Below are 22,654 nucleotides of genomic sequence, written 5' to 3'. Positions count from 1 at the left end.
TTAGGCTTGGGAGAGACCAGTCCTTTGCCTAAAACCACGTTTCTCTAACCGGTGTCTGTCATAAGCACCAGTAAGAAGGATACCCAGTCCCTCCTGCCCAAACCTGCCACAATCCACTACAACTTTCCACAGCAGGAGGATGCCCAATTCCTCTTGCCACGATCCCCCGCAAGCATCGCCGGCAACTCCCCCCAGGTAGGCCGCCTGACCCCCCACCCCAGCCAGAACCCACCCACCTAGCCCACCCAACCTTTTGTAGTTGGCCAGCCGGAGGGACCCTTTCAGCTTCCGGCTGGCAGGCCCGCCTTCACCAAAATGGTGGGCCTTCCCAGTGCATCATGGGAATATTATGATTTAAGTTAAATTGATAGAGAATCAAGTGATATTGTATAAGTTCAAATTTTATTATTTTATGATACACTTGTAAGATGTAAAATGAAAAAAGAATTCAAATAAAGGTTTCAGAGCATCCATAGAAACTGTGATCACAAAAGCATTTGGTGAATTTCAGCTGATTATATAAATGGTCTTTTGTGTTGAATTTAAACCCATGACAACTGCATAAATCAAACACTCTGATTAAATTTTGAAGAGGTGGGTGCCCAGAAATCACAATACTGCCATGCAAAAGATGTCCAAAGGGTCAACCAACACATTGTAAAGTAGGACCACATTAGAGGACTAATTCAATACAGCTGTGACCAGTTTTGCTCCATTCATCAAGATAACAGCTCAGAACAGCCCTTGAAAGCTAATCACAGACATTATATCCGTCCAATAAAGGCTCATCTACAACTTGTCCTGGGAACCTTATTTCTAAAAAAAAAAGACTAACACAGCAACCATAACACATTCTAAGAAACTTTCAAGGAAACAAATATATAAGCAGAATTAAAGAAGAAAATATTACACATTCAGAAGTGTGGCAGCATGGTTCAAATAACTTGCTATAGGTTTGATGTCTAAAACTGCCCAATCCAATAGCCAGACGGGGTTATGAACATAGATACACATGAAAAGAGCTCGAATCCTTCCAGTAATGAGATTTCTCCCATTTCTTAAGTCGGATACTTTTACAGTTTTTATCTCTCTCTGCTGCTGCCATCAGTCACAGATTTACTCTGCAGCCATGAACTGTGGCATTCATTGCTACGCCAGGCTTTGTCTTTCCAGTTATGACAAAGAGGCAGATATCAGTAAATTCATTGCAAGCAGATGAAGCAGTAGTCAGAGCTGGCCCATAGTCACAAGGCGGTGTCGGTGGGAAAAGTGAGATTTGAACTCCAGCTTCACTGCTTTAACCACTAGGCGACTTCTCCACTTTCTCCTTTCCTCAGAGTGCTCAGCAGCTTCTCCCTCCCTTCTCCATAGCATTCTTCTCTCTCTTCACCTACTCACCTTTCCTCTACCAAGTGGCAAACTCTCTCTCAACTCCTTTCTTCCCTATAGGTTGATCTTAGAATGAAGAATCGCTGCCTTACATCCCAAGCCCCTCCCATTTCTCCAGTGGTAGCTCCTACAGACTTGCTTCAGCTTTGTGGTGGCAGTTTCCATGCAGACTGGGAAGAAGGACTTTTGCTGCTTTGGATCAGCTTCAGAAAGAGACAGCCCCACCTCCTGCTTGTACTTTCAGCATCTTAAAGCAAACTCTGCCTCCAATTCGCCATGGATTGGCTTCTGGCTGTAGCCTAAAGTCTAATACCAAGAAGTGTCAATGGAAAAGGGGACACCCCCCCCTCTGGCATGGCACTTTGTATTGTAACCTCACAAATTGTTCTGAGGTAGCCTTATTGCGTGCTACTGTACTCTAACACATGTGTAAAACAGCAGAGGTTATAAATAAGAGTTAATTCTTAAATTGTATATGGGCCTTCAGGAAAAAGCATTGTGTGTGCCACTGGCAGAGTTCTAGCTCCAGATCTGTGGTGTCCATGAGCATGGAAAGAAATCACACCAGGACCATCGGACCAGAATCAAATGTATCATTTTACTAGCACAGCTAGATCCAAAAGTGTGTGCTTGTGTATTATGAGATCACAAGAGAGGCTTCATGAATAGAGCAGGACAAGGAACAATTTTCCATCCAGAGAGTGGTTTTAATTTCTTTCATATTTAAAAATGTTCAGTTAAAAGTAAGAGTCTTTGGGAAATGATTCAATGCTTTCTCTTGTCTCTTTTGTGTCTTTCTTCTTAAGTTCAGAGCTCAGCACCACGATTTCCAGGTTACACTCCTCCTTCCATAACAAATTATGGATAAGAGCAATTTTGCAAGATTTTCAAAACTTTTAACAATATTCGTTCTTTCAAAACTACAGTACTTATTGTCTAATCTGAAAGAGTTGGAGGAATTTTCGGAGGTTTAGAAGAAGAGAGAATGGATGCCTGTTATAAAAAAAAGGGAAATCCAGTGGGCTAGAGAAGACGGACATGAAATTGCATCCTGTGGAAAGAAAATAATGTAAATTAATTTGTAGTATTACCTTAACCTTGCCAAAAGCAAGGTACAATTTCTTCCTTGCAAAATGCCAAAGAGGCAGTGACAACATTTAAATCCCCCTCCCCTCCAAAATTCAACTATGGCAGTCAGCATTTATGTTGTTGGCTTCACAGGCAAATTATATCTGTGTATTCAGCATCAATATCTGAGTATTTGCCTACATGGAATATCTGGGAATTATCCGGAGAATGATAATATTCAGTGCTCTCTGGATAATTCCTTGCTCTGGCCCCTACTGCCCTGATGATAGTGTATGGGCAGTTCGACAGAGATTTTCCAAGACATTCTTTGAATAATATCATTCAAAATCTGAGTACGGTCCTGGTTAGCATTAGTTATCCAGGCAGCTACTTATTTTCTTTAAGCTATAAAATTGTCAGGCCAGCTTAGTGTGGAGGAATGCGAGTTCAATTCCCTGCTAGCCATCGATGATACGGAAGCAGCACTTAGGGCCAGATTCTGCAAACGACACCGAAATCAGCTGCTGCTTACCAAAACAGTGCCAACTGCATGTCAATCATTCTATAGCCCATTTGTAGAATCGCGGCTCCTGTTAAAGGTAAGTGCTGGTAATGAAGGCCAGGGTTTTAAAGGCCTACATTACCGGCACCTACCATAGACAGAGAATCACGTCTAATGATGCCTATGGTCATTTCCAGCCAAAACCATACCTTAGGTGCCACTAGGCAACTCTGTAGACATGATTCCGCTGTTCTTATGAGATTTTAATTGGCACAGTCAATTAGTGCGCTCATTAAACCAATTAAAATAATTAAGTTAGGTGGCAGAAGGGCACCGTTTGCAGAATCTACCCCTTATGGCCCCTTGTAAAGACAAATCATGGGCATTGTTCAATGGTAAAAGTCAGTGACCAGATTTAATGCCATGGTTGCAAGTTTTGGGAAGGCCCTCAGATGCATGGTCTCCTGCTGAGAACTGTCACTGCAATGACTGGAATAATGAAAGTTAGGTTCCTTCCTTCGGTAATCTTTCTGGTATTCCCTGGAGGATTCTATACTTGAGATGTTCAATCCGTAGCCGCAATTCAGTGTCTGCAAAGATCCAACACTTTTCTCACCATGTGCTCCTACTACTACCGAGAGAGAGACAGAGCCACCTATAGTTTTGTCAAAAAAGCCACTGGAACAAGGCAGTAACAAAAGGAGGAGGCATGGGGAAATCTCCCCAGAAACATAAGTAAGGTCTGTTCCATTAGACATAAAAAACATCATAAATAAACAGCCAACAGGCAACATGTAGAACTAACCTGCAGTGTGTAATCAGCACCCACTGGAAACCTGTCATCTGTAACAATTGTACTCGCATAAGAGTGAAATCCCCACCAGCCTATAAGGAGGAAAACTGAGACTATACTGAGATGACAGGTCATATAGAATCCTCCAGTGACTGCCAGAAAGAAGATTATCGAAGGTAACAACCTAATCTTTCATGCTCGTATGTCCCTTCTGGACATATCAAAGCAATTGCATCATCTAGGGAGGGACAGAAGAGCATGCCTTCAACACTGAGGTGGTGTCAGAACATGCCACCACATCCACTCAATAAAACCTTGTAAAGGTATGAAGAGAAGACCAAGTAGCCGCACTGCAAATTTCATCTGGTGGAACAGCTCGATCATGATGCTGCAACACTCCTAGTCGAGTGGACCTTGAGAGAAACTGGCGGCTGCTTGCCACGGGCAATGAAAGTCGATGAAATGTCCACATGGATCCAAAGGGTGATAGAAGCCTGAGAAGCTGGCCTGTCTCGAAAAGGCTGGGCCGACAGGACAAAAAGATGATCTGAAAGGCAAAAATCATCAGTTGTCTCCAAATAGTGGAGAAGCACTCTCCACTTTGCTCAAGATCTGATCCTTTCGCACTGATCCTGTCCTGTCGAGTGGAAGACAGGTAAATGAATCTCTTGGTTGACATGAAAAATCAGAAACCACATTTGGCAGAAAGGAAAGGACCATATGGAGAATAACCCCCAAGTCCGTTATGTGCAGAAAAGGCTCCCTACATGGAAGAGCCTGAAGCTCTAAAATACAATAAGCCACTAGAAAAACAGTCTTGATCATCAGATTCAAAAGCATAGCATCCTTCAGTGACTCGCACAGGACTTCCACAAGACCTTGTGGAACATTAAGATTCCATGTAGGAAAAGGCTGATGCAATGGAGGATGCAAGTGAAATGCCCCTGAGAAATCTGGTCACATCCAGATGGGCCGTCATCAAAATCGAACCACTGTGCGCTTGAAAATATGAAAGACCAGCCCCTTGAACTTTAAGGGAGGCCACCGCCAAACCTTTATCTAAAACCTGAAGAAAAGCCAGAACCACCAGAATAGGAGCCCTCACCTTTTCTCTGGCACACCATTGCTGCAAGGCTTTCCAGGCCTTGGCACAAGAAGCCATAATAGAGAATTTCTTGAACCTCAAAAGCATTGAGATGACCACATCAAAAAATCTTAAGCGACCAAGAGCCATGCTGAAAGACCAAACCGCTGTGGGTTCTCCATGGGAACCAGACCCTGAGTAGGACATGATGAAAGGGGAGCTCGAGTTAACTGTCTCATTGAAGATGGACCAGATCCGCATATCAAGGCCAGCGAGACCAATCTGGAGTCACTAGGATCACTAATCCTGGAGGTAGCACTATCCTGCAAGTGACTCTCCAAACCAAAGGTCACAGAGGAAGTACATAAACTCGTAAACTGGCCAGGGCTGAACTAAAGCATCTAGGCACCAAGCTTCCTAGATCTGTCCTTTGACTGAAGAAGCACCTGGTTTTCAAGTTCTTGCCTGAAGCCCTCAGTCCATCTGTGGCTTGCCCCAGCACTGTGCTATGAAATGGAACACTCTTTGGGAGCAGGACTTGTTGACTGAAGAAATCTGTTTGCACATGTTCGACCCTGGCCACGTGTGCTGCAGCGAGGGCCAGAAGATGCACATCTTCCCAGCAGAACAGCAGTCGAGTTTCCTGGTCTAAGGAAGCGCTCTTTGTTCCCCCAGGAGATTCACATACGCCACTGCTATGGCATTGTCTGAAAACACACGCACTGCATTTCCTTCCAGAGTGTTCTGTAGAGTCTTTAACGCCAGACGTATAGCTCAAAAGTCCAGATGATTGATGGACCAATGCTTCTGAGAAGAAGTTCACTGCCCCTGAATGGAGCGATGTTTGCAGTGAGCTCCCCAGCTCTTTAGGCTGGCATTTGTCATGGTAGTGGTCCACTCCTCGATCCGAAGAGGCTTGCCCTGCCAGACAGCCTCTCCCTGGATCCACCAGCGCAGACCACTTCAAGTTGGCTCTGCCCAGGGGAGCAGCATCTAAAGAGGATGACATTGCAAGGACCACCAAGAGAGAAGCGACTCCTGTAGAGGATGCATGTGCGCTCTGGCCCCAGGCACCACCTCTACGGCCATGGGAACTGGGAGCACCAGGCGATTCAAGATCTGTTTCAAAAGCTTCTGTCTGCGGGGCTCAGGAAGAAAAACGCATCTCTGTAGCGTGAATCCTCAAGACATCCCAAAGTCTGTGATGGCATCAGTTGACTCTTCTTGAAGATGACAATCCAGTCTAAGTGTTGCATCTGAGAGACACTACCATCTTCACTGCTTGCTCACACTCCTGTTGCATCACTTATAAAATTCTTCTTCTTACCTTCAAAACTAGAATCAAACACTCCAGGTTTTATTGACAAAATCCTTATCCCTGATCAGTCAATGAGAATGCTGCGATCTAATGCACAGAATCTCTTGCTAATCACTTCTATATGAGAAATATTATACGACATTACTCCCTCCAAAATTTTTTTCAGTTATGGCTCTATAGCTGTGGAATGCTCTGCCCTTAGACCTCAGGCTTCATTAACAAAATTTAAATCTAAACTCAAAACATTCTTATTTAAAGATGCTTTCAACACTTAACACTGATCATTTTGATCAAGGATGACAAACTAATCTAAACAAGTATATCCCCTCCAATTGTGTTCTTCCCCTTCCTCTTTTTTTCTTTTTAATCTTGCTGTAATTATGTATTCCTTCCCCACCTTCCTCTTAGTCTCATGTTAGTTCAGAGCCTTGATTTTATATATTTATTAATGATCTTATTGTAAACTGTTTAGATAATCCCGTTAGAGGGCCCCAATAACCAAGCACCCAACAAACTTGAACCTTGAACTTAAAACTTGAGATAGAGCCACTCGTCCAGATAAGGATGGATCTGCCACCCATCCTGTGAAGGAAGGCTACTTGGCAGAGCTGCAAACTGGAAATGCTGCTTTAGAACCTGAAAAACCTTCAATGATCTGGGTAGAACAGAATATCCAAGGATACCAGGAATTCCACTGGAGCAACGGCAGCTATGACCATATGCACCATTTACATTCGAAGGTGCAAGAAGCGGTTGACTGACGAGTTCCAGAATTGGTCTCCATCCCTCTGATCGGTTCTATGGCACAACGAAGTAGAAGGAGTATCTGCCAAAGTCCAATTCTTCTTCTGGGATGGGCTCCATCTCACGGATGACAAAATGATGCTGCAGGGTAGCATAAACCTTTGACTCCTTCTCCGGTCGATCTGTCGGGGAGTCTAGAAATAGTTCTGGAGGGAGGTGAAAGAAATCAATTTTCTGCCCTTCCTAAATGATGGTCAGCATCCACTTGAGGGACAACCCCCAATATGAGGAAGTGCCACTGGACTTCCAGTATCATTGCAACTTTTTAGGTGCCACTCTGGGACAGGAACCTGACACACGTGGATGTCCGGAAAAAGATGACTGAATCCCAGGGAATATTTTTGAGACGAAGAGCCCAAGAGACCCTAGCAAAAAATGCCACACTGGTAGCTGACCCTGGAAGGGGAGACTGCGCAGAGTCGCCTTAGGGACAGAATCACCTGCCCAATGAAAAATCCAAAGAGTCTGGTGCATAAGCTGATACAGTACTGAGAACTTGCATACGAGGGCATCCGCCACATAATCCATACCTCCCATCATCAGGTGGGTACAGGAATTCACAGTTGCAGAGGGCACCCAGTGCAATCTTGAGCAACATGCACGTGCTGCAAAGGAGGCTGCTGCAGCTTTGATACCTGAAGAAGCCACTTCAAAAGTTTTTCATTTCATTTTTTTTGTTTTAAGATAATGGCCACTCTGCAATCCTGGGAGTCTGAGCATCACACCTCCAATGCTAGGGAGGGTAACCTGTGCCACTGTGGAATTCACTGTTGGCTGCCCAAAAAGCTATAGGTAGCTCTGTCTCTTGCAAAGTAGGAGGAGGAGCACATGATGAGAAAAGTGTTGGATTTCTGCAGGCACTGGATCGCGGCTATGGATTAAACACTTCAAGTATAGAATCCGGAAGCGACATACCAGAAAGCACAGTTACTTACCGTAACAGGTGTTTCCATGGACAGCAGGCAGCTATTCTCACATGTGAGTGACGTCATCCATCTGGGCTTGCTTGAAGAAACTCAGGTTTCGAGCCTGCCGCACCGCGCATGCACGAGTGCCTTCCCGCCCAGCACAGGGTGCGTCTCCTCAGTTCAGATAACTAGCAGAGAAGCCAACCCAGGGAGGTGGGTGGGTTGTGAGAATAGCAGCCTGCTATTTCTGGATAACACCCGTTACGATAAGTAACTGTACTTTATCCTAGGACAAGCAGGCAGCCTATTCTCACATGTGGGTGACCTCCAAGCTAACCAGAATGGGATGGTGCGAGTGTTGGCAATTCAGGAGAATAAATTTTGTAATATTGCCTGGCCAAAATGGCCATCCCGTCTGGACAATAATGAGAGGTGAAAGTATGAACCGAGGACCAGGTGGTAGCTTTGCAAATTTCCTCTATAGGAGTGGATCTGAGGAAAGCCATTGAAGCCGCCATGGCTCTGACTTTGTGGGCTGTGACTCGACTCTGTAGATGCAGTCCAGCCAGAGCATAGCAGAAAGAGATACAAGCAGCCATCCAAGTTGGAGATGGTTCGCTTAGAAATCGGATGTACCAACTTGTTTGGATCGAAGGAGACAAAAAGTTGAGGAGCAGATCTGTGTGATTTGGTGCATTCTACGTAGAAGGCCAAAGCACGCTTACAGTCCAGGGTATGAAGATCTGAATTCTGAAACCACTTTAGGTAAGAATTTAGGATGAGTACGGAGGACCACCTTGTCAGGATGGAAAACTGTGAAAGGTGGATCAGCAACTAAAGCTTGCAGCTCACCGACTCTTCAAGCAGATGTGAGGGCAATGAGAAACACCACTTTCCAAGTGAGATATGTCAGATGAGTCCAATTTAAGATCCAAGTCCTCAGCCATTTGACGGAGGAAGGAAGAAAAGGACAATTGATCCACAAAAGGATGACCTCGAGAGGGACTCGATGACCTCAAGGCGCCTCAAGTGGAAAACGAAGGTGAGGCCTCTCTGGAGTATTGGTATCCCAGTGAATAAGCAGACTGGGACGAGGCACTGGGAGAAGCGGAGCCCCTCAGATTCTGCTATTGGTGTCCTGGATCAAGGAGTTGGAGGCCTCGAAGAGCTGGAACACCTGGACGAGGAAGGCTGCTCTCTTGAAGAGGACCTGCGCCTCGATGGGTGCCTCGACTGGCGATGAGAGTGCTGCCTGGAAGCAGGTCTCATGTGAGGTCGAGGAGACTTCGCCTCGAAATGGGCAATGCCTTATGTAAGGAGATAGGGCTGGAAGTTGTAGATCGAAGTCCCATAGACTCAGTGGTTTGGACCGAGGAATCTCGAAGCCCTCCCAAAGACTCGTCTCCTTGTAAGGAGTGTGAGGATTCTTGACGAGACACTCGCAAAGATTCGACTCCTTGCATAGAGTGTGAAGATTCCAGACCCTTTTAAAACTGGACTCCTTGCATAGAGTGTGTAGATTCAGCTCGAGGTACAGGCAAGGACTTGACCTCTTGTGAGACTTCTGAGTGCCCAGGCTGGACTGCAGGAAGCAGAGTTGAGGCAGAACTATATTTGGTCAGTAACTGAACAAATTCCCGCTCTAAAATGGTCTGGATGGTAGCCTGCAATTGTGGATCTGAGTCTGAAACTGGACCACTTGCTGAGGCTAAAGGCTCCGAGGATGAAGAGGAAGAATGCTTCGACTTGGAGGAATGATGCTTAGGTAGCTTGAGGACCACTGCTGGAACTGTCTGCTGAGGTATCTGACCTGAGGGAAGCTCAGAAGACTTGGCAGATTTACTCGAGGTCAAGGACGTTCCAAACGAGGAAAGTCTGATGAGAGTCGAGGTCAGGAGGACACCCCGAGTCGGAGGTCAAGGCTGGGTTTCCATACTGAAAATCTTCTCCACTTGAACTCGACAACGTTTGAGGGCTTGAGGTTGAAGGGTAGCACAGCGAACGCACGACTCCGGGCAGTGGTCAGAGCCCAAAAACTGAAGGCACCAACAGTGTAGGTCAGTGAGGGATATCGCATGCTGGCACTGGCTACACTTCTTAAAGCCCGGTGACCGGCCGGGACATAGAAGGAAAAATAGCCGCCGCATAGTCGAAGCCTGCAGGCTGAGGGCGTGTGACAGGCCACGCTGTCACTCGACGAAAAAGTTTAACTTTAAAAAAAAACAAACCCAATGACCGAAAGAAAACAGCGACACGGTAATAAAGAAATAAAACACAAGCCGCAGTGAGAGAAGGTACGAAGTTCAGCGCAGAGCATTAAAGACGGACTTCTCGGCTCTGCGGAAAACTGAGAAATGAGAAGACGCACCCTGTGCTGGGTGGGAAGGCACTCACGCATGCGCAGTGTGGCAGACTCGAAACTTCCGAATTTCTTCAAGCAAGTCTGCTTGCGAGGTTGTCCGCATTCAGGCTCCGTGGATGACATCACCCACATGTGAGAATAGACTGTCTGCTTGTCCTGGGATAATGTGAGTTGTTAGGGGTTTATAAAATATGAAGATAAAATCCCTAAATAGTTGCAAATAAAAGCTCAGCGTGCCAGATCTCAGCCCTGGCTATGACTGATCTGTAAGGACAAAAGGAAGAAGATGGTGCTCACGCTCCTGTTTATTGGCCCATCTTCTTTCTCCTGTCACTTGACTCCTAAGTTCTCTCTTTTGTTTGCTCTGCATTACATTATTCACCATATTTTTTCAGAATAAAAAGTGTATGAGTTTCATCATCATATCAGCATTTCAAAGTGTTTGTTCCACTGATGCCATCTGCCAGCTGGAATCAAAACATTTTATCCAAAGAGGATTACAATAAAGTTATAATTATTTTAACATTACACATATGCTTTAAGGTCACCTCTGGGACAGAACTTTGGCACCATATCCTTGCCACATGGACTGCAAGAATGTGTTCCAACAAAAGATGGACAAAGGGACAGTGCAGTCCTTACTGGACATATGGCTGGCTACAGTTTAAAACAGAAGTAAACCAATTTGCCAAAGATGGAGGGGAAAAAACAAGTCACACCTTTCCACAATGCTTTACCCCAACTTGCATCTTCTTCTACCAGGTGTGCTGGTGTAACAGCTAGAGTTATGCTTATACTATTAAAATATTTGCCACACAAAGAGTTCCCAGTTCAATCCTAAAGCTGAATCTTTCACTTCCTGGGTTAGTTGAGAGTGCTGGAAGGAGAAGTAGCTGCAATCACTGCTTAAGGGCAACAGTGAGTGGTTGAATTCAAAGCACATTATTGCAGGATTCTGGAAGGAGACCTTGGCTTGATACCTGGGCCAAGATCATGACTACAAGGACAGATTAGGTCCGAATAGCTGAGATATGAAACATGGTGAAAATACCCAAGTACTGTATTTACACTTTTAGTAGATAGAAGTCAGAAGAGCCTAAATTTTAACCGTTTATAAGTGTTATAGTCATTGCTTTTTTAATGATTTTGCATGTTATTTTATGGCTGTTTTGACATATTCCATTTAGGTTATCTAGACTCTGTAATGATGGATAATAAATAAATGAAATAAAGGCTTATGCTAATGGTGGTAGATCCCAGCTTTGTTTCTGTTTGAGCAAGAAGCAGTCAAACAAGCAAAAACCCAAAACACCAAGAAACAAACAAACAGAAAATAAAGCATGAAGCAAAACAAGCTGATGGTACGATAATAAAATTCAGGCCTGGAGGACCTGGATTACATTTACTGGAAATTTACAAAAGTCTCAACAAGAAAAGATGACCCAAATTTCCACAGGAGAAAAAGGACAATCTAAAGAAAGCCAATGTTCTTGACGTACTTTAAAATACAAAATCCACATTTGTCATAGAGGGACCCAACACGGGCTGTGTGTCGGCAAAACAAGCCTTCCTCAGGGATCCAAAATGTTGATAACATAATCTTTACAAATATGGAATAACATCAAAGGCTTAACTAGCCTAAATGGAGCCGTCAAAGGCATGAAATCTGAGCGCTGGACACAGAAGGCGTATTTTGCCGAAACACAGCCCGTGTTGGGTACCTTTAGGACAAATGTGGATTTTGTATTTTAAAGTACGTCAAGAACATTGGATTTCTACAGTCTTGTTTTGTTTGGACAATACTAATCTACCATATAAGTTTGGTTAATATGTTGAGTCTGAGATATGGGGGCCTAAAAATGGGGGTCTCGGCTTATATTCAGGCCATCGCCCGCCCACCCACCCACTCCCTTCTCGGACTTGCTGCAGGCCTCCGCCTGGGCTGCCGTATGGCCTGGTGGGGTGGCTGAGACAGGAGAGATCCCTCCTATTTCCTGTCCCGGCTGTCTACCATTTTATTTTTTTTTTACCTCCCTCCCACCTTCCCTCAAGCACCTTTTTGAATCATAAGAACATAAGAATTGCCACTGCTGGATCAGACCAGTGGTCCATCGTGCCCAGCAGTCCGCTCACGCGGCGGCCCTTATGTCAAAGACCAGTGCCCTATTAGATTCTAGCCTTACTTGCGTATGTTCTGTTCCAGTAGGAACTTATCCAATCTTGTCTTTAATCCCTGAAAGGTGTTTTCCCCTATAACAGGCTCTGGAAGAGCATTCCAGGTGGTCCAGCAGTGTACCGAGCAGGAGCGAGCTTTCTGTGTTGAGCCCCTCCCTGAATGGCCGCCTTGAGTTCTTGCAGCCCAGCAGTGTACTGGGCATGGGTGACTTTTCCTTGCTCTTACCTGCTGAGCCGCTCACTGAATGGCTGCCCCAAGTTATTGCAGGACTCATTGAGAATTTGCGGTAGCCATTCAGTGAGTGGCTCAGCGCCAGGCAGGAGTGGGGAAAGGTCTGTCATGCCTGGTAAACCGCTGGGCCGCAAGAACTTGAGCAGCCATTCAGGGAGGAGCTCAGCACGGGGCAGGAGCACGGAGAGTTCATTCCTGCCTGGTACACTGCTGGACCACCAGGGATTCAAAAAGGTACGCGGGGGGGGGGGGGGGGAAGAAGGGGAAGGTAAAAAAAATTGGCAGATTCGGCCAGGACAGGAGGGATCCTTGCTGTTCCAGCCTACCATGTCATACAAAAGGCCAGTGAAGGCCTGCAGGACATCAGGAGGGAGTGGGGACAAAGTGCAGGACAGGGAGGGAGGGGGGAGGGCTGGGTGTAGAGCCTGGCAGGGGAGGAAGTGAGGGGAGGGCAGGGCAAAGATCTTTGCAGGACACATGAATATTAAACCTCCCCCTTCCCTGTCTTATATTTGAGTCAATCTTTTTGGGGGGAGAAATAGTACCTTGTCTTAGATTTGGATTGACTTATATTTGAGTATATATGGTAATTAACTTGAGTCATCTGTGAATCCAGCTCCATGCAGTCTGAACTAGGTGCAATGGCAACTGTGTTCCCGTACCACACGCAGAAAGCCAAGGAAGGAGTTTTAATCTGCAGTAGATTCCACATACCTCTCTCCTTCGGTTCTGTTTTACCTCTTTCGCCGTTGCGTGCTTCTCATGAAGCAACACGTCACTGTGGCAATAATAATAATCCCAACAAAAAGGGCGCTGGCTAGTCCGACAATAAGAGGGATGAACAGGAGATCCATAGCTAGGAAAAACAAGAAAACCATGTAATGAAAACCACCCTTTCCTAGCTGTGAGGTTAATTGATTTAGATAAATCGACTTCAAAATGATCTATAAAAAGGTGAAAAATAAATCAGGTGAAATGAGGAATAGTAAAGCCAACAGCAAGACTTGAATAAACACCAACTAAATGACTTTCCATTTGACTATAAAGCAAGACAGTAGACCAAGCAGTCTCGCATGTGGCTCAGTGCATCTGCTGCCTAACACATATTGCAGCGTTTCTCAACTTCTTCAAGCCAAGTACCCCCTAAGTCTAACAATTATCAACCGCATACTCCTGCTCAGGCTCCGCCCCTGACCCCACCCCCATAATAATAGCACTAATTGTAATGCAATTTCTTCCAATATAATCTATAATGGTAACCACAAAATTAAAAAAAAAAACAACTAAGCACACTGAGGACTATTTACTGTATAGTACTAATCATTTTCTTAACTTCTCCGATTCCAGATTATAAAAGTGCTGAAAGTTCACATTCAATACTATAATAAACACCGTTTCTACAAAATTTTCTTAGTTTTAGAAATCCTCCATAGCATTACCAAAGAAAATCCTTTAACTTACCCCGTGCATAAGGATATACAGTGACAGTCTCCGATTTTGCCGAGGTGGCGCTGTACCAGCTTTGGTCCGGGTACTGGATCCAAGCAGTAGCAGTGCAGTAGTATTGTCCTTCATCTTCTTGCTGCAGCTGATGCATGCGCAGCTTGTATAACAGAGGTCCCAGCTTGTCAATGCTCACCTCTCTTCCAGTTACTCGCTTAGGCAGCTTCATCACTCCTTCTCGATCCACCGATGCTATCAGGTGGCTTTTAGGTTCTTGCTCATCCACGGCCAGCTCTACCCACCAGCTGACTGCCACATGTACAGTCTGTATTGTTTCCAAGGTAATATTGCACAGCAGCCCAGCTGTTTCTCCACGGTAAACTGAAGATAGAGCCAGCCGGGAAGAGGCCTGAAGTACCACAGCTACAGATCAGAAAGAAACATAACCCTAATTTTATTTAAGTTAACTCTATGAACCTGACATTTTAGTTAAATCTGCCTAAAAATGGTGTCTACAACCCAACACATCACAAAAGAATTGGGAAGTATTGAGAAAGTGCAACACACTATCTGTATACAGGCCATAAACATAGTGTCCACTTATATAACACTAGTATGCATTCCACCAGTGACACCTCCCCTTTGAGAGGATCACAGTTCTGCAGCAGCTTTGAGTAAACATAAAACTTGCCTTCTAGAACTAAAATATATTATGTAGGGATATTATATGTTAGGAAATTATTCTCTAAAATACTCAAACTTTCAGAAGAGAGAGGCTGAAATTTGGCATTAAAAGACGAGCAGAGCAGATCCACAGTTTTCTAAAAATCATGCAGAGCTGGATTCCGTAAATGGCATCCAAATTTCAGTGCCCCCAAAATAAGCATCAAGTGCTATTCTAAAACTTGCGCTCCGAGTTTGGCATTATTTATTGACTAGCAGCCAAAGGATTTACTGGTATATATTCTTGCGCCATTTTAAGTGCCACGCCCACTTTTTAGTTGCACACTCAAAAATTGACACGCACATCTTTCTAGCCAAGCGGCATTTGCTAAATGAGAGACTTGCCTTCAGGTTTCAAGAAAACTTTCAGCCCCTCTGAATTCTGTCTGGCCACTTGTTGTAGGATCAAATTAGAGTGCCGAACGAAGACTTTCACTATGCATCTGTATGTCCCTAAGTCTCCAGGTTGAGCAGCATCGATTCTTAAGCGGTAATATCCTGGCCAGGCTTTCAGTTTCTCCAGGGAGATATGGCGGTTGCCAATTTCACGGTTGGAATACTCTTCACCTAAGATAACTGCTTCATCGACAGTCAATGCTGCCATTAGCTGTCCTTGAGGATGCTGGTCTGAGGAAATTTCCCATTCCACAGAATAAATAGCAGCTGGCAATGGTGAAACGATGCCAGTCACATTACAGAAGAACTCAATGGTGTCACCTGTATTTACATGGATCTCTGTAGGACTTGCTAACACTTTGAGCTGATCATCTGCAAGAACAAAAAACTACATCAGTTACAAATAAAAGTAAATGTAAAAAGCTCAATTGAGCTGCATAATGTCTAGTTTAGTCCGAATATACTTCCCCCTTCAGACCAATACAACCAATTGCACAGTTAATGATCCCAAAGCTTTACCTATTGATAGAATGTTAACTTGAGCTAACACAGAGCGCTTCTCAGTTATCTTTTGCCAACTTCCATCAGGGTCCTGGATCCATTCTGCAGCTGTGCAATGGTATGTGCCCGTATCTTCCGGATGTACACTGCCGATTGCCATCTTGTAGTGGTCGTAGCCTGCTTTCTCTATGTGTAGCTCCCCATTCTCGTAACGGTCAGCAAACAAATTTACGGCTCCAACTTCTGTGATAAAATCTCGTTGTACTGCGATAATTCGTTGTAGGGTCTCCGGCCCAACTGGAGTATCCGGTGCAGACACATCAAAAGAGACGGAGAGATGGGTGTGTTGCTTGGACTGAGTCGATGCTGTGCAGCTGAGTTGCAGCTCTTCGCTCTCTGTCATAATCAGAAGCGGTGGAGAAACGGAAGCAAGCCGGCCCTTGAGTGCTGATACCTGAAGCAGATCTGGAATAACTAAAATATAGAAAGAAAAACCTTAGATTCATGGTCAGAATCAGAGCTACCAGGTAAAAGGCAGAAAAAAAGAATATTTCTTCAACACTTGGAATCCAATCATTTTGATGGTTACAGATTCATTCCTACTTCTTCAAGCCAAGTACCCCCTAAGCCTAACAAATGCCCCCACCATAATAATAGTATTAATGGTAATTTCTTCCATCCATTTTTCAAATATACACAATATAATCTTATTAATACATAATGGTAACCACAAAAATTTTTTTTAAACCCACAAAGCACACTGTACGCAGATAAAATGTTAATTATCATTTATATTCAGGGGTTTTTTCAAAGAGGTCAAGGCAGGTGACTTTAAAATATGCAATCAGTAACAACTATAGAAAAATAGACAAATATAGACAGCAGATATAAATTTACAAAACTGACACATTTTGATCACTAAATTGAAAATAAATTATTGGATTATTGCAGGTATACGGAGTTTAGATGATGTTATTTCAAATGGCAAACTGCTTGATTTTTCACAGTTGCAATATAAATATGGCCTTAATAAATCACAAAGTTTTAGATGATTGCAAATGAAGCAGGCTATTCAGGAGGGGTTCCCTGAATGGAAAAATCTCAATAATCAGTATAGTCTGGAGTTCTTATGCTTTTAAGCGGATTTCTTGGGACACCAAGCCACACAGTGGTATAAATTGATAGCTGGATTTATGAATAAAAAACCAAAGACTGGTCTTAGAGACATTTGGAGCATTGAGATTAAGCATCAAATTTCTGTGTCTCAATGGCCACGAATTTGGTTTTGGCGAATGAGATGGACAGTGTCCGCATCTATGAGACAAACTTGGTTCTTTTTGTTGCATAGAGAATTTTGGACCCCGGTTGGATAGCTCTAAGTCTAATAGGTGCTGGCATTGTAATCTGGAAGCAGGGACCCTAGATCATTTAATATTTTATTGTCCCTGTATCATGGTCTTTTGGAAATCAATTTGGTCTCAAATAAATTGTTTATTAGAAAACCATGTAGCATTATCATATGATACAATTCTGTTCAGTATCTCAATGAGAAACTGAAAGTCAAATTTCATCAAGCAATAACAAACTTCTATTGATTATGACAGGAGTTGCCATGCAACATATCACCAGTAATTGGAAAAATTACAATAATCTTAGCTGGTGGAATTCGTTGTGCCACATTTACAAAATGGAAAGAATAATTGCTATACAGAAAGGGAATTATAATAATTTTAAAAAGATCTGGGGGCCATTGACAAATTATTGTAATGAATCATTTTCCACTGACAGTATATTTATACATAGGGGGGGAGGGGGGATGGTATAAAGTTCTATTTAAAGGTTTAATTAATAGATAAGAATACAATATTTATATGATATTTTTGATTGAAATATTTGTGGGAAGGGTGGGTGGGGAGGGAATAAATTTATGTATTTACAATGACAATAGAAAGAAATTCAAGTGATGTGTAAAAGTTTTAAATGATGTAATATTGTGTACTTGTTGTAAGATGAAAAAATGAATAAAGAATTTGGAAAAAAAATTATTTTTCTTACCTTTGTTGTCTGGTGATTTCATGAGTCTCTGGTTGCATTTCCTTCTTACTGTGCATCCAATATTTCTTTCTTTCTGCCTCCTGCATGCTTCCTCTCCTCCGGACCCCATTCCCTTCCCCAACCAACATCTCTCTCTCTCTCCCTCTGTCCCTCCATGAGTCCAACTTGTCTTCCTCTCTCCTCCACCCCTATTGGCACCCCTATTGTCTCCCTCTCTCTCTCCATCTGTCTTGAGAGATCCAGGCATCTCTCCCACCCCTCTACTGCATAACTTTGGCTGACCAACTGCTGCATATTTGTTGGCTGACTCCAGATCTAAACAAAATTATTGTTAACTCCAAAGTTAACCAAGGACGTCTGAGGTCCAAAAACCTCTGCCTTTAACCGAGCCCATGTCCAGCTTCTATGCTATCGGATTCTCTACAGTTTAGTCATATTGAAGTTATAGCATCACTCGTGGAGACATATTATTTACCAATTAGTACCTCCAGTAACAAACAAAAAAATAAGTACTCCAATCTTTAAGCAGTGAAATTTGTGTTCTCTTTCAATGTTGGAAAGACATTTGAACTTAATACTGTAGTATTTCTCACCACAAGACAAGCACAGGAAGAAATGTGAAAACATCTAATTGTTCATCAAAATGCAAAACCTTTAATCTGCATTTCCTAATGGTTAGGGTGTGCCACTTTGGGGGTTACTTAAGTGACTCTCCCAGGGTCACAAGTTGCTGCCGTGCACAAACCCATAGGCTACTCCTCCATTCCATTTTAGCCCTCTGGCTTCCCCTCCCTCTCTCCTCAGCCACTACTTTGCTATGTTTCATGTGTATTCAAGTTTGAAGCCAATTTTAATACTTCCATCTATTTCCCACTTCTCCTGCCATCCACAGTTTGTGTTAGCCCAATAAAATATTTACTTTGTAAAGGTCCAGAGATCAGTATTAGCTCAGCAAACTGTAACAGTTGTACACTGTACCTTTTGATAAAGTATGTGTAGAACAGAGTCATTCAAATGTGTATATTAAACATATCTGAAATGCAAATGTGAGGGAAGCTTCCCAAATAAATGCACAAAAGAATAAATTACAAGTAATTACCTTTAACCATCACCTTATCACTGTAAGTCCCGCTGTCCTTTTTATCTGTGGTAGGGGTGTAACACTCATATGTTCCAGAATCCTCGCGCAGCAGGCGTTTTATATGGAGCTCCACGCTGTCACCACGAACTCTGTGAATGTACACATCTTTAATTTTTCGACGAGATTCAAATACTGCATAAGTGAAATGGGGGTTTTTCGTGCTAATAATACCAATAGAAATGTTTGGTGCACGGGGACGGTAAACAAACCATTCAAAATGCTGAAGAGAGGGCCCTTCATAATTTGAAACGTTGCAGGAAATTGAGATGGGTGTGCCTTCCACACGATAGAGGGGGCCATCAGGGACATGGACCTCACGAGCCAGACAAGTGCCTGAAGAGAACAAAAGAATGTGTAATGTTTAAAGCTAAATTCTGAACAGTATACCATATAACATTCACAAACAAAAATGCTTTCTAAAATCCTTCATATCTGCACACCACTTTAATTCCATTGGCAAGGAATTCTACTTGAGTACCTGATTGTAAAACCGCTTAGATAACCTTGATAGGCGGTATATAAAATCCTAATAAAACTTGAAACTTGAATCCTGAAAATTAAGGGTGGGACTGATGAGCCCACTGCCAAAACAGAGGCACCAAAGGCTGCATCCTGCTTGGCCGCCACATCGATCCTGTAAATACTGGTGTCCAATTTAGGTGCAATTTGGAAGCCTTCTATAATTCCACATGCAACTTTTAGAACACCCTGACATGCCCATGGCAACGCCCCCTTATAGAATAGCACATCAAAATAATTGGTCATTTAGCACCTAATTATTGATGGCTCAGAGCTCATAATTCAGTTTATTTGTGTGTGCATCTCAGAAGCACACCCAAAGTTGAGCACCATATATAGAATCCAGGGAATAAATGTATAATGCAGAATTAACGCAGGAGCACTAAGGCCCAGATTCTAAAAGTGGAACCGGTAGTCATTCTACCTGTGCCTAAGTTAATTGTTTTAATTGGCTACTAATGGCGCCATTAAAATCCAATTAAAAGAAAAAAAGTAGGCGTCACAAGATGCTACAAAACACAGCTCCAAAATAGAGTCTATGCAGAAGCCTAGCAGCGCCAAACATCAAAAGAGGTGTAGTTATGGGTGTGGGTTGACATTCGGCACCGCTAAGTGTGATTCTACAATGAAGGTAGGCACTGAAAATCCTGACCTACATTTCTGGCGCCTACCTTCAACGCAGGCCACGATTCCGAAAATGGGACCATAATCTGAGTGACACAGAACTGGCACAGTTTTTTTCAGGTGTATGTTGATTATGGTGCCACTTTCAGCATCCTAGCCTTAGTGCCTCCTAAACATGGTATTGTTTTGGGTTTTTTTTTTTTTTTTTTTTGCAGATGCTGCATGCTAATAGGAATATTAATGCATGAACTGCAAAAACAAAACCCCTCACAATGCACATCTTTAATGCCACAGTAAATCTGGGCTTCATGCATGTGGGACAGTCTCATAGAAACATAGTGCTTAGAAAAAGGCTCCTTAGTGCATAAAAGCAAGGGGCGCATTCACAGGGAAAGATATTGGACAGGGCCAACATTTACATGCATTCAGATGCATGGTTTTATACCCACTGTTGGCATAGAGTGAGTGGGTGTGTCAAAATGTGAGCACATGGCCCTGAGTCTATAAAAGGCACCTAATTTAATTTTCTTAATTGGCACTGATAATTGAAAGCCCCATTAAAAAAAGATAAAAAATAAATTAATTTAGCCAGTTGGTGCCTACCAGCAAGTAGGCATGGGGCATGGTTAGGGTGGATTCAGGGCAGACCTGGAGTGGAGTTTAGGCGTAGACTGACTTAGGCGCATTCATTTAGGCCAAGAAATCTCTGGCCTAAATGGCAATGCACCTAAGGATTCAATGCCTAAGACCACTTAGACACCACTAGGTGTAATTCTATAAATGGTGACTAGCAGATGATTGACAATTGCACCTAACCATGCCTACAAGTTAGGCGCCATGGATCTTAACCTACACTACACTCCTCCTTTTAGGCCAACTCTTACCCACCCCCGCCCCACCCCCTCCAGGACCTTACCTGGTGGTCTAGCGGTCTTTCGGGGCAGGAGCGATCTTCCTACGCTCCTGCTCCATGCAGGTCACGGGGCAGGAGCATAGGAAGATCGCTAGACCACCATGTGAGGTCTGGGTGAATCCGGTTTTAGGAAATCACAAATAATCAAAATCACGAGTCCTAAAACCGTGAATCGGGAGGGGGGAGTGTAGTGTTCTACAATGGAATCTTGGCACCCCAGGTGCCATTACAGACTTAACACTAATTGCACTGCATCTAGGTGCCTAGCTTGTAGCACTCAGTTACGAAATTGCTTCCAAAATGGAATTTAAATGTTAAATGTCAAGTTCTTCATATACAGAATTTATCTCGATTGACCTATACTATTTATATGGTTTAAGTTTGTTATAACTGTATTGCGTATATGTTGTGGAATTCAAGGATGCGAAAAGGCCCAGTTCGGAATTCCTGGTTTTGATTTACTCCCAGTTCATTATGCTTATTTTATTTCAAATCAGCCACAGATATCAAACGGTATTAGGAGAGGGGAAAACCAAAAAGATGAGGCAAGCCTAAACTCATCCCTTAGAAAAAGGGTGTCTTGGCTACTGGAAAAAAAATTCAGACAAGTCCAGCTAAAGTTTAAACAATTTTGTGTAAATTTCTTGATAGACGGTCTATCAAATGATAAATAAACCTGGAACTATATTCAGAACAAGCTGAATAAAACAAGTACAGACATTTTTGGAACTTCAAATGATGGCCGACATCCAATCAGACAAAGATTTAGAACAAGAAAGAAAGGATAAGCATCGAGGTGCAATAAGAGATGCACATCAAAGATTTTGCATCCTCCCGGAAGAAATGGAATATCTCATCTCACCCAAGTGCAGCAGCAAGAAGATCTCGAAGCCTTTCATCCTGGCACCGTTCAAATGCAAACGCTGTGAAACGAAAAGCATGAAATGCATTAGCTGATTTGGGCCCAATGGCACTTTCCGCCCTTCCCCCGGTTGCTCGGGACCTGCCACTTCCGCCCAAAAGGCTCCCATCCCTGCGGCGGGCGACGAGTGCAATGTTTCCCCGCCCCCGCGGGACCTCGTCCGCACAAGCCTCCCGAGTGGTCGAGGCCGGTGCAGGAAATGGGACGGGGAAAAAGAGTTCCCGCGGGAAATCAAACGCCTTAAGCGGGTTCCACCTACCGCGGAAGCGCTTTTGCGGGGCTTTTCCGTCCGCTCGAGAAGGTCCTCGGGAGGGAGCAACGGGCGCTTTTTCTCCCGCCCCTCCTCAACGGCAAAGGAAGGTTTTTCACATTTTTTAAACGGCCATTTCGGGGGACGAAAACCGCCGCCGCCGCGCCCACTTTCATCTCACACGCTGTTTCCATAGCGACGGGACGAACGGAAGAGAAAGCCAGCCTCGTGCCGCTGCGCTCTCGTAAGCCGTTGGGTTCGGAACGAGGCTTGGAACGCTTCACTCTTCCAGCCTTCCTGAGAGAGACGGTACTTATGCGCCCCCAGGCCCACCCGTCCCCGCCCTGTTTTGCTCACACCACGCCCCCTAACCCTTGGTCGGGAGGGAGTCTGCAATGTGACGTCACCCTAAAAAGAGGACATGTCCCGGTAAATCCGCACATCTGCTAACCCTAGTACAGGGGTAGGCATTTCCGGTCCTCGAGAGCCGGAGCCAGGTCAGGTTTTCAGGATATCCACAATAAATATGCAT

At 43.9% G+C, this 22,654-nt stretch overlaps 1 protein-coding gene across 3 annotated transcripts; it reads right to left on the bottom strand.

Moving 5' to 3' along the window:
• Positions 1–385: 385 nt before the first annotated feature.
• On the bottom strand, positions 386–22,417 carry IGSF8 (immunoglobulin superfamily member 8). Of its 3 annotated transcripts, none has more exons than XM_033925512.1 (8): positions 22,132–22,417; positions 21,813–21,873; positions 18,853–19,227; positions 15,717–16,172; positions 15,147–15,569; positions 14,097–14,501; positions 13,350–13,491; positions 386–2,440 (listed from the first exon to the last, which is right to left on the bottom strand). In XM_033925512.1, the coding sequence occupies exons 2-7, from the start codon at positions 21,847–21,849 to the stop codon at positions 13,370–13,372; spliced, it is 1,818 nt and encodes a 605-aa protein (XP_033781403.1). In that variant the 5' UTR covers positions 21,850–21,873; positions 22,132–22,417; the 3' UTR covers positions 386–2,440; positions 13,350–13,369. The 3 variants fall into 3 exon arrangements, with proteins under 3 accessions (XP_033781403.1, XP_033781405.1, XP_033781404.1); XM_033925514.1 differs by having other exon boundaries at positions 386–2,382; XM_033925513.1 differs by having other exon boundaries at positions 22,304–22,414.
• Positions 22,418–22,654: the final 237 nt, after the last annotated feature.

Source organism: Geotrypetes seraphini, chromosome 16 (genome assembly GCF_902459505.1).
Source record: "Geotrypetes seraphini chromosome 16, aGeoSer1.1, whole genome shotgun sequence".
NCBI classification, from domain to species: domain Eukaryota; kingdom Metazoa; phylum Chordata; class Amphibia; order Gymnophiona; family Dermophiidae; genus Geotrypetes; species Geotrypetes seraphini.
The sequence above is the reverse complement of the archived record's forward strand: the minus strand, read 5'-3'. Positions and strand labels throughout refer to the sequence as shown.